Source organism: Nerophis ophidion, linkage group LG26 (assembly GCF_033978795.1).
Source record: "Nerophis ophidion isolate RoL-2023_Sa linkage group LG26, RoL_Noph_v1.0, whole genome shotgun sequence".
NCBI lineage: Eukaryota > Metazoa > Chordata > Actinopteri > Syngnathiformes > Syngnathidae > Nerophis > Nerophis ophidion.
In genome coordinates, this window is record NC_084636.1 from 2,218,547 (window position 1) to 2,229,008 (window position 10,462).

Genomic DNA, 10,462 nt, shown 5'->3' on the forward strand with positions numbered 1-10,462 from the left:
CTTTTACCACAGACATAAAAGGTGCACATTCTTTCAGGTACGCAGCTACGTCCAGTGATTCCAACGCAAGCTTTAGCGATGCTTAATGGTGACGTCGCCGGTAACGCTGTTTCAGTGATAAACGGTGTTCGGCCAAAAGCTGAAAAAGGTCATTTTGGGGCATTTTTGGCAGAAACTTTACAGGTGGCCAAAATATTGTTGCATCACTAAAATATATGGAAAACCATCAGAGGTGGGTAGTAACGCGCTACATTTACTCCGTTACATCTACTTGAGTAACTTTTGGGATAAATTGTACTTTTAAGAGTAGTTTTTATGCAACATACTTTTACTTTCACTTGAGTATATTTATAGACAAGAAACGCTACTTTTACTCCGCTCCATTTATCTGCAATCAGGTCGCTACTCGCTACTTTTTTTTTAATCGATCTGTTAATGCACGCTTTGTTTGTTTTGATTTTGTCAGACACGCATTCAAAGTAGGAACTACACATGCCTGCGTTTCACCAATCAAATGCAGTCACTGGTGACGTTGGACCAATCAAACAAAACCAGGCGGTCACATGACAGTCACACGTCGAATCCGACCTAAAAAAGTTGAAAAACTTATTGGGGTGTTACCATTTAGTGGTCAATTGTGCGGAATATGTACTGTACTGTGCAATCTACTAATAAAAGTTTCAATCAATCAATCAAAAGTGTAAAGGAAAAAAGACACTTTTTATTTCAACCATACTTCCCGTCAAAAGCCTAAAGACTGATCGCACAGTTCCTGTCTTCACAATAAAAGTGCCGCTCCATCGCGCCTGCGCTAACAAAATAAGAGTCTCCGAAAGCCAGCGCAAACAAGCTAGCAAGCTACGGAGTTTGCCGCCAATGTATTTCTTGTAAAATGTATAAAAACGAATATGGAAGCTGGACAAATAAGATGCCAAAAACTAACGACTTTCATGTGGTATTAGACAGAAAGGAGGAACTTTTTTTCTCCTCCATTTGAAAATGTGGACATTATCAGCACTATACTGTCTGATTCCAATCAATGCAAGTCATCAGAATCAGGTAATAAACCAACTTATATTCTTGTCTTCATGAAAGATAGGAATCTATATGTTAAACATGCATGTATATTCATTAAAACACCTTTAACATTTCAACAAAAACGGCAAAATAAAAAACTATGAATTATATACTAATATATATATATATATATATGATATGTGTGTGTATATGTATATATGAGGTAGATCACCTCGACTTGGTCTTTTATTAAGTAATTGATTAACGTTGAAAAACTTATTGGGGTGTTACCATTTAGTGGTCAATTGTACGGAATATGTACTGTACTGTGTTATCTACTAATACAAGTTTCAATCAATCAATCAACCAATGCCTACTGAGCCTATGGTGCTGTTAAGTTATTGTGACTCAATTTGCCTTATCTTTTTTATTTTAGTGTATTATTATTTAATATATATTATTGTTTTAGTTGCTTAAGAGATATTCCTGGCTATGAATTTGCTCATTGCTATTTTTATGTTTGTGTGCATTATCTGTCGCCGTAATTATTAAACAAACAGGTTACTCATCAGTTACTCAGTACTTGAGTAGTTTTTTCACAACATACTTTTTACTTTTACTCAAGTAAATATTTGGATGACTACTCCTTACTTTTACTTGAGTAATACATCTCTAAAGTAACAGTACTCTTACTTGAGTACAATTTCTGGCTACTCTACCCACCTCTGAAAACTATACACCAGAATGTAGTACACACAAATGCAGTCGCATTAAGAAGTAATGCAATATTAATTATTTGGGTTAGGGTTGGACTTCCAGCTGCTTCTCCATATTTTCATAGATAAATGCACACTGGTTAGATCTAATTTTAGCGTCCTTGGTTGGAGAGAGGGTATGGGAGTTTGCCCAACCAATCTACATGTGCTTTTTGGACTTGGAGAAGGCATTGGACCATGTCCCTCAGGAAGTCCTGTGGGTAGTGCTCAGAGAGTAAGGGGTAACGGACTGTGTTATTGTGGCGGTCCGCTCCCTGTATGATCAGTGTCAGGGCTTGGTCCGCATTGCCGGACCCGTTTCCAGTGAGGGTTGGACTCCACAAAGGCTGCCCTTTGTCACCGATTCTGTTCATAACTTTTATGGACAGAATGTCTAGGCGCAGTCAGGGCGTTGAGGGTATCTGGTTTGGTGGCTGCAGGATTAGGTCTCTGCTATTTGCAGATGATGTGGTCCTGATGGCTTCATCTGGCCAAGATCTTCAGCTCTCAGTGGATCGGTTCGCAGCCGAGTGTGAATCGACTGGGATGAGACTCAGCACCTCCAAGTCTGAGTCCATGGTTTTCGCCCGGAAAAGGGTGGAGTGCCATCTCCGGGTTGGGGAGGAGATCTCGCCTGAAGTGGAGGAGTTCAAGTACCTCGGAGTCTTGTTCACGAGTGAAGGAAGAGTGGATCATGAGATCGACAAGCGGATCTGTGCGGTGTCTTCAGTATTGCGGACGTTGTACCGATCCGTTGTGGTGAAGAAGGAGCTGAGCCGGAAGGCAAAGCTCTCAATTTACCGGTCGATCTACGTTCCCATCCTCACCTATGGTCATGAGCTATGGGTCATGACCGAACGGACAAGATCACGGGTACAAGCGACCGTATTGAGTTTCCTCCGCCGGGTGGCGGGTCTCTCCCTTAGAGATAGGGTGAGAAGCTCTGCCATCCGGGAGGAACTCAAAGTAAAGCCGCTGCTCCTCCACATGGAGAGGAGCCAGATGAGGTGGTTCGGGCATCTGGTCAGGATACCACCCGATAGCCTCCCTAGGGAGGTGTTTCGGGCACGTCCAACCGGTAGGAGGCCACGGGGAAGACCCAGGACACGTTGGGAAGACTATCTCTCCCGGCTGGCCTGGGAACGCCTCGGGATCCCCCGGAAGGAACTGGACGAAGTGGCTGGGGAGAGGGAAGTCTGGGCTTCCCTGCTTAGGCTTCTGCCCCCGTGACCAGACCTCGGATAAGCGGAAGAAATGGATGGATGGTTGGAGAGAGCCTCGGAGTAGAGACGCTGCTCCTTCGTTTGGAAAGGAACCAGCTTTGGTGGTTCGGGCATCTTGTGCGAATGCCTCACGAGTATCTCCCTAGGGAGGTCCTTGTTGCACGTCCCACTGGGAGGAGACACCGCGGCAGGCCAAGGACCAGATTGGGGGGGTTACATCTCTTTGGCCTTGGAATGCTTTGGGATTCCCCAGGAGGAAGTTGCAAATGTTGCTCTGGAGAGGGAAGTCTGGGGGTGTCTGCTAGGGTAGTTGTCGCTTGCGGATAAGCGGTTGAAGATAGATGGATGGATGGCTGGCGTTATGTCAACTTTTGTTTGTAATAACTCCATCCCATTTGTTGCGCTGACAATATTTTACTGTTGTGACCGAGTGATTTTATTTATTTATTTCTGAATTACGTATTACGTACAGTATCTGCAGGCCACTTCATTTCCGTTGTGTCAGCGCCACACCGCCACTGTGGGCGTGCCTCAACGACACTTAACTTCCATTGTTGCCAACACTGAGGCGTTCTAATAAGGCGGGTGTTCTTTGGAGGGCGTGCCTTTAAGTGTCTGTGGTCTGCAGCTAGATGTACTTTTCAGCCGCACACTACAGAATCATATAATTGGGTATGTTGCATATGCTAATGGTTAGCATGTTTACTTTTTTTGAGCCAATTTTACCTCCATACAGCTCAGAATCATATAACTTGGTACGTGTCACGTGCTAACTGTTAGCATGCTAAAAATTATACAGTACAGGCCAAAAGTTTGGACACACCTTCTCCTCATTCAATGTGTTTTTTTAATTTTCATGACTATTTACATTGTAGATTGTCACATCAAAGCTATGAATGAACACGTGGAGTTATGTACTTAACAAACAAAAGGTGAAATAACTGAAAACATATTTTGTATTCTAGTTTCTTCAAAATAGCCACCCTTTGCTTTGATTGCTGCTTTGCACACTCTTGGCATTCTCTCCATGAGCTTCAAGCACACCTGTGAAGTGAAAACCTTTTCAGGTGACTACCTCTTGAAGCTCATAAAGAGAATGCCAAGAGTGTGCAGAGCAGTATTTAAAGCAAAGGGTGGTTATTTTGAAGAAACTAGAATATAAAACATGTTTTCAGTTTTTTTATTAAGTACATAACTCCACACGTGTTCATTCATAGCTTAGATGTGACAATCTACAATGTAAATAGTCATGAAAATAAAGATTGAATGAGAAGGTGTGTCCAAACTTTTGGCATGTATTGTATATAATATGACTCCTTTTAAATGATTTATTTGGCAAGAGCAAGTAGTTTGACAAGAGGAACTCACTGTGGCTGCGCAGCGTCAGAGACGTCAAGTTGGAGCAGGAAGGAAGTGTTTTTGTCAGCTTCCAATAGAGACTGGACGAACAGTCCACCAGTTCCAGATGTTCAAAGGCTGTTTTCGGACACTCCGTGTAAGTCGGGACTTTTTCACAAAAAACGTATTTGTGCTTCTTTGCCGGGGGGCCTTCTTTGTCCTCTTCATCATCGCGAGTGTGTTCCCTGCTTAGACATCCTGCAGCCAAGAGCACTTTAGATAAGAGTCTGTCTTCACAGGTGCGTAGAATGACATGTTTGGTGACGCCGTGCTGCACCAGGCGATGGATGATGCCCATCAGTAATTCCTCCTTCTCCCTGGGCTCAGTCTTCTCCAACCACAATGTGAGTTTAGTAACAGTCTTCTCTAGAACGCTGAGAACAGGCGTCTGTCGACATTTGCTTACAAATTTGCCCTCAAAGTTGTGCTCGGAGGACAGTGTCAGGGAGTTGACGCTTTTAGCTGCCGCCAAAAACAAGGTTGAGGTGTTTAAATGCTTCCAAACAGTGGCAGAAAGGTGGCAGTCGTTGATGACCGCGGCAAATATCTGCTCCATGACCGCTTGTTTCACGCCTTGCTCCGTGTGATCCTGGGACATCTGGAATCCGAGACATGAAAGCGCGTCAGTCGTCGTCTTTGAAGGTACAATACCTATCCATCACGGAGGGTACCTACTTTGCCTCTGCCTTGCAATCGCCGGGAGAGTTCCACCCATGAAGACAGCGTGGATATTCCTGGGAGGAAACATGACGAAGACAAAGTGTTTTGCCGCCATTGGCCATGCTCGCAAGTTACTCACAGGCTCACCTTTGAGGTTGAGGCCTGCTTGAAGCTCATCCAGCTGGATCACATCCAAATAGGGAAGAAGATCTTTTAGAAGTTTCTCCGGAAGACCTGATGAAATATCACCAGAACAATATGACAGGACCTCAGAACTTTTCCGTCATTCAATCTTACTCTCGTTCAGAGTTGTCAAAGTTAAATTTGTCTTTCTCTCAAGTGAAAAGTGTCACTTCTGCCAGCATATTTCATTATTGAGTGTTCACTTGGCTTTACTTACGAGTTTATATGACATCACTCGAGTTCACTTACTATTGCGGACAACTCTGTCTGTGTTGAAAAATTTGTTAAAAAACACCCCCGTACGTCATATTGCTTTTGCGTATAGATAGTAGGTTCAATGTACACAAATGAATACCTTAGTCTGACACTAATGTGTTTATATTGGGCAGAGGTGGGTGGAGTACCCAAGAATTGGACTCACGTAAGAGTACTGATACTTTATGATAATATGACTCAAATAAAAGTAGAAAGTATTCATCAAAATAATGACTTTAAGTATTTCACAAAAAAACCTACTCAATTATTGAGTAACTTGTGAGTAAAATCTGATTTATTTAATGTTTTGAATTTTTAATGGTTTCTAAACTTCAATTGTGTGTGTGTGTGTGTGTGTGTGTGTGTGTGTGTGTGTGTGTGTGTGTGTGTGTGTGTGTGTGAATGATGTATAAAAATCATTTACAATTTATTGCAAGATGTTTTCTCTAGTTAAAAGGAATTAGCCTACAGTTTTTACTCTAGGATCATGACTCAGCCAATGGCTAAAGGCCACCATTTTGTCTCGTTGTCCATCCATCCATTTTCCCGCCGCTTATCCGAGTCCGGGTCGCGGGAGCAACAGTCTAAACAGAGATGGCCAGACTTCCCTGTCCCTGGCCACCTCCTCTACTTCTACAGGGGGATACAGAGGCGTTCCCAGGTCCTTTCCAACGTGTTCTTGGTCTTCCCCAAAGTCTCTTCCCGGGTGGACATGCCTTAAACACCTCACCAGGGAGGTATCCGATCCATCTCAGCTGGCTCCTCTCTACGTGAAGGAACAGCGGCTCTACTCTGTGTCTCTCCCGGATGACTGAGTTCCTCACCCTATCTCTGAGAGTGATCTCAGACATCTTGTGGAGGAAACATATTTCTGTCGCTTGTATTCGCGACCTTGTCCTTTCAGTCATTACCCAAAGTTCATGACCAAAGGTGAGGGTAGTAACGACCTGTAAATCGAGAGCTTTGCCTTCTGGCTCAGCTCCTTCTTTGCCATAACAGACCGGTGCAGTGACTGCCTCACTGCAGACGCCACACCAATTCGTCTGTCAATCTCGCGTTCTAGTCGTCCCTCTCGTGAACAAGACCCCGAGATACTTGAACTCCTCCACTTAAGGCAGAACTTCACTGTCGACCCGAGGGGTGCAGTGCACCCGTTTCCGACTGAGAACCATGGCCTCAGATTTGCAGGTGCTGATCCTCAGCCCAGCAAACCGCCCCAGTAAACGCTGAAGGTTTTTGCCCGATGAAGCCAACAGGACTACCACTGCGCCTAGAAATTCTGTCCATTAAGATAATGAACAGGACCGGTGACAAAGGGTAGCCCTGGGAACATGTCTGACTTATTACCAGCAGTGCGAACCAGACTCCTGCTCCGCTTGTACAGTAACCGTTTGGCGCATTTGGTGTAGTTTTTGTTTTCTAAAGGAATTTTATTTTGTAGTCCGGTCGTCGTAATGACATATGGTACGGGAAAGTCTGACTTTTTGAATTCCTTGTCGGAATTTCAACGAGAACGCCCCTCGAGGTTGGTTTTCCGACTCTGAGAGTCAGAGCTTTCTCACTACCCTTGAGTTTGTTTCAAAGATGGCTGCTCTGTACGATGTCCGCTTCTATGATATCCGTTATTAGCACTTTTAATTAGTTTTTCAAATAAAGTGTTATTGGACATGTTTACATGGTAAGGTCACTGTAGAGTATACTACATGTATTTCACATGGTTTATACTTTGTGCGTTACAAGCAATATAGCATCTGTACTTCCTCCGTGTTTGAAGGTTCCTATTTTCCCAGAAGTTGTTTATATTTAGACAAGGCCAGCACAAAATAGCAGTCGTGGATGTGGCCATCTTTATTTCCGACATCGTATTTGGAAGACTCACAACTCTACTGTGTTGTCATTCCCACCTCTCAGGTAATTTTAACGCAGAAGTAGGACACCTACAGGCGGAGGTTGGTACTGTTAGTGTGTCGCGCCCACTGATCAGTGATCACTTCCTGCGTTGCTTGGTTACCAGAGAGCAAGTGCCTTTGTTCATGCAAGCAACTTTGCTTCGGAATTTCCGGTTTATTCCGACAAAGAAAGGCAATATGTATTATGGAACACGTTGTTTTCTTGCTTTTAGTTGGCTTCTGTCGCGATATATATTGATATCATTTTATCTCACTGCCCTAATTCCAACTATAACATAGTGATCCTGTTGGGACCCTGTGAACCGTGGCTTGAGACTTGGAGGTGTTCAAGAAGACTTAAGCTGATCGTTGGTATGATGGGGGAAAAATATTCGTATTAGAATCGCGATTCTTTTCTGTTTCAATTGTAAATTGATTCATAAGTTTCAAAAATCTGTTTTTTTTTTGCTGAGGGTGCACATCTGCAGTTAAGATTTTTTGTAACCTGAAAGCCATTTTGAAATGTTGTATTAATGTATTGCAGAAATTGGTTTGAATCAAGTCTGAATCAAATCGTAAGTCCAAAATTCTCAATCGAGTTCCCTCGCTCTTTCTAAAACCGTCCTTGAGTAAAATTAGAAGAATAAGTTTTACTTTCAACACACTTTTTGTATGATTATTATTATTATTTTTTAGGTTTGTATGCCATTTTTGGCATTGGATCCCCCGCACAGATCCTCTTTATATCATCATTGATGAAGGTTTGTTTTGTTCCTTGTGTTTCAAAGGCGCATGCATCGATTCATTCAGAATTGATGAGAAAGGCTTTGGGATTACTCACCAAGTATGGCTCTTGTCCCCAAAACATCCAACTGTTCACTGACCGCGTTGAGACACATGGCATTTAAAGTGCTCATAGATTTATTTGTGTCCGTACTCATTATTGCTGCCGACAACTTCATGGCTTTTAGTGCAGACCAACCAGGCAACAAACGCCACCTCATTTCCTGTGAGGACAAACACAATGAGCGCCACCAAGTGGCGTGGGAGACAAAATACATGCTATCTTTCTGTGGGAAGTCAGTTGTCACTTTAGGGTCTTTTTAAATAAGACTACAAACACTCAGGTTAGGTTTTGGTCATAGATATTTTCCTTTCACCAATGCTGTCTCACCATCGTCATCTGGGATCACTACGGTAGGATTTTGACGTATACTTTCTTCATGACAGCTGAAGCCGAAGGCCTTCAGTAGCTGTGCCATCTCTAGCTACTTATGGCGAGTTGTCTACATCAATACCGCATTTATTCACATTACGTTGGGATAATTATGGCTCTATGTACAAAAGCAGTGAAGTGGTCAGGTTGTGTAAATGGTAAATAAAAAGAGAAAACAACAAATCCTTTTCAACTTATATTCAATTGAATAGACTGCAAAGACAAGGTATTTCATGTTCAAACTGAGAAACTTTGTTATTTTTTGCAAATAATCATGAAGTTAGAATTTAATGGCAGCAACACATTCCAAAAAAGGCATTTTTACCAGTGGGTTACATGGCCTTTCCTTTTAACAACACTCGGTAAAGGTTTGGCAACTGAAGAGACACATTTTTGAAGTGGAATTCCTTCCCATTCTTGCTTGATGTACAGCTTGAGTTGTTCAACGTATTTTAGCACTCTTTTACTATAAAGCCAGGCCGTTGTAACACGTGGCTCGGCATTGTCTTGCTGAAATAAGCAGGGGCGTCCATGATAACATTGCCTGGATGGCAACATATGTTGCTCCAAAAGCTGTATGTACCTTTCAGCATTAATGGTGCCTTCACAGATGTGCCTTGGCCACTAATACACCCCCATACCATCACACATGCTGCCTTTTACACTTTGTGCCTAGAACAGTCCGGATAGTTGTTTTCCTCTTTGGTCTGGAGGACACGACGTCCACAGTTTCCAAAAACAATGTGATATGTGGACTCGTCAGACCACAAAACACTTTTCCACTTTGTATCAGTCCATCTTAGATGAGCTCGGGGCCCAGCCAAGCCGTCATTGTTTCTGGGTGTTGTTGATAAATGGCTTTGGCTTTGCATAGTAGAGTTTTAACTTGCACTTACAGATGTAGTGACCAACTGTAGTTACTGACAGTGGTTTTCTGAAGTGTTCCTGAGCCCATGTGGTGATATCCTTTACACACTGATGTGGCTTTTTGATGCAGTAAGGGATGGAAGGTGCGTGATATCACGGCTTACGTGCAGTGATTTCTCCACATCCTCTGAACCTTTGGATGATATTACGGAGCGTTGATGGTGAAATCCCTAAATTCCTTGCAACAGCTGCTTGAGAAATATTGTTCTTAAACAATTTGCTTTGCTTTTTTTCAAATGGAACCTTCCTCTGATTATAATCCCTTCATGTATCAAGGCCGAAAGGAAATGTCAACACAAGCATGGAAAACAATTAGTTAATGTGAACACAACATAACCACTCTAAGGTGGAAAAAAATGAGGAATATGTAAGAAATGTTCAATAACGTGTAACAAAATACTGCAAAGTGTGAAAATGTGAAAACTTAAAAAAAAACCTGAAAAGAACCAGTATTTGCAGGTTTACTTACAGGAAGTGGTCTGTAGCATTTCGTTTAGTCTGTTATTTTTATTCAAGTATGGAAATTAATTTATGTGATGCAGTAATTATTGTTTAAATATTATTGGATCAAATTATTATTTAAAAAATAGCACGTTTTTTATATTTAGTTTTTTATTTTACTTATACAGTCTTGCGCTTTAGCTCCTGCCTGTCTCCACGCTTTTCCAATAGGGACCGGATGTGGGTTGATAAGAAAAGATGAGCGCGCTAAAGGACTATGCTCCGTTTGGGAAAAACTCCAAAAAGGGCCATACTGTTGAGGTCACGTTGTATCCACTATTTCTTCGCTCTCTGCAGCACTTATTTAGAACTTATTTTAAAAAAATCAGCGAGATGCTGTGATGGTTTATACTGTTACGTGATTAGCTGTTTAGCGTGTCCCTCCCATTTAACAACCACTTCCTGTTTGGCATGCTTACCAGGCCGCGAGTGCCTTTG

General features: G+C 42.5%; 1 protein-coding gene across 1 annotated transcript; it reads right to left on the reverse strand.

The window, feature by feature from the left end:
• Nucleotides 1-3,496: 3,496 nt before the first annotated feature.
• On the reverse strand, nucleotides 3,497-8,642 carry LOC133543286 (uncharacterized). Its single transcript, XM_061887770.1, has 6 exons — nucleotides 8,541-8,642; nucleotides 8,222-8,387; nucleotides 5,201-5,287; nucleotides 5,069-5,127; nucleotides 4,364-4,991; nucleotides 3,497-3,513 (listed from the first exon to the last, which is right to left on the reverse strand). The coding sequence occupies exons 1-6, from the start codon at nucleotides 8,640-8,642 to the stop codon at nucleotides 3,497-3,499; spliced, it is 1,059 nt and encodes a 352-aa protein (XP_061743754.1).
• Between the last annotated feature and the right edge of the window lie 1,820 nt (nucleotides 8,643-10,462).

What these genes read in the sequence shown, in the direction of transcription:
- LOC133543286 (XM_061887770.1), bottom strand. Translation starts at nt 8,642, where the DNA reads ATGGCACAGCTACTGAAGGCCTTCGGCTTCAGCTGTCATGAAGAAAGT. An exon ending in ACGATGGTGAGACAGCATTG is followed by an intron (nt 8,388 to 8,540) that starts GTGAAAGGAAAA and finishes TTGTCCTCACAG; the next exon opens with GAAATGAGGTGGCGTTTGTT. An exon ending in GATTGCAAGGCAGAGGCAAA is followed by an intron (nt 4,992 to 5,068) that starts GTAGGTACCCTC and finishes CTCGGATTCCAG; the next exon opens with ATGTCCCAGGATCACACGGA.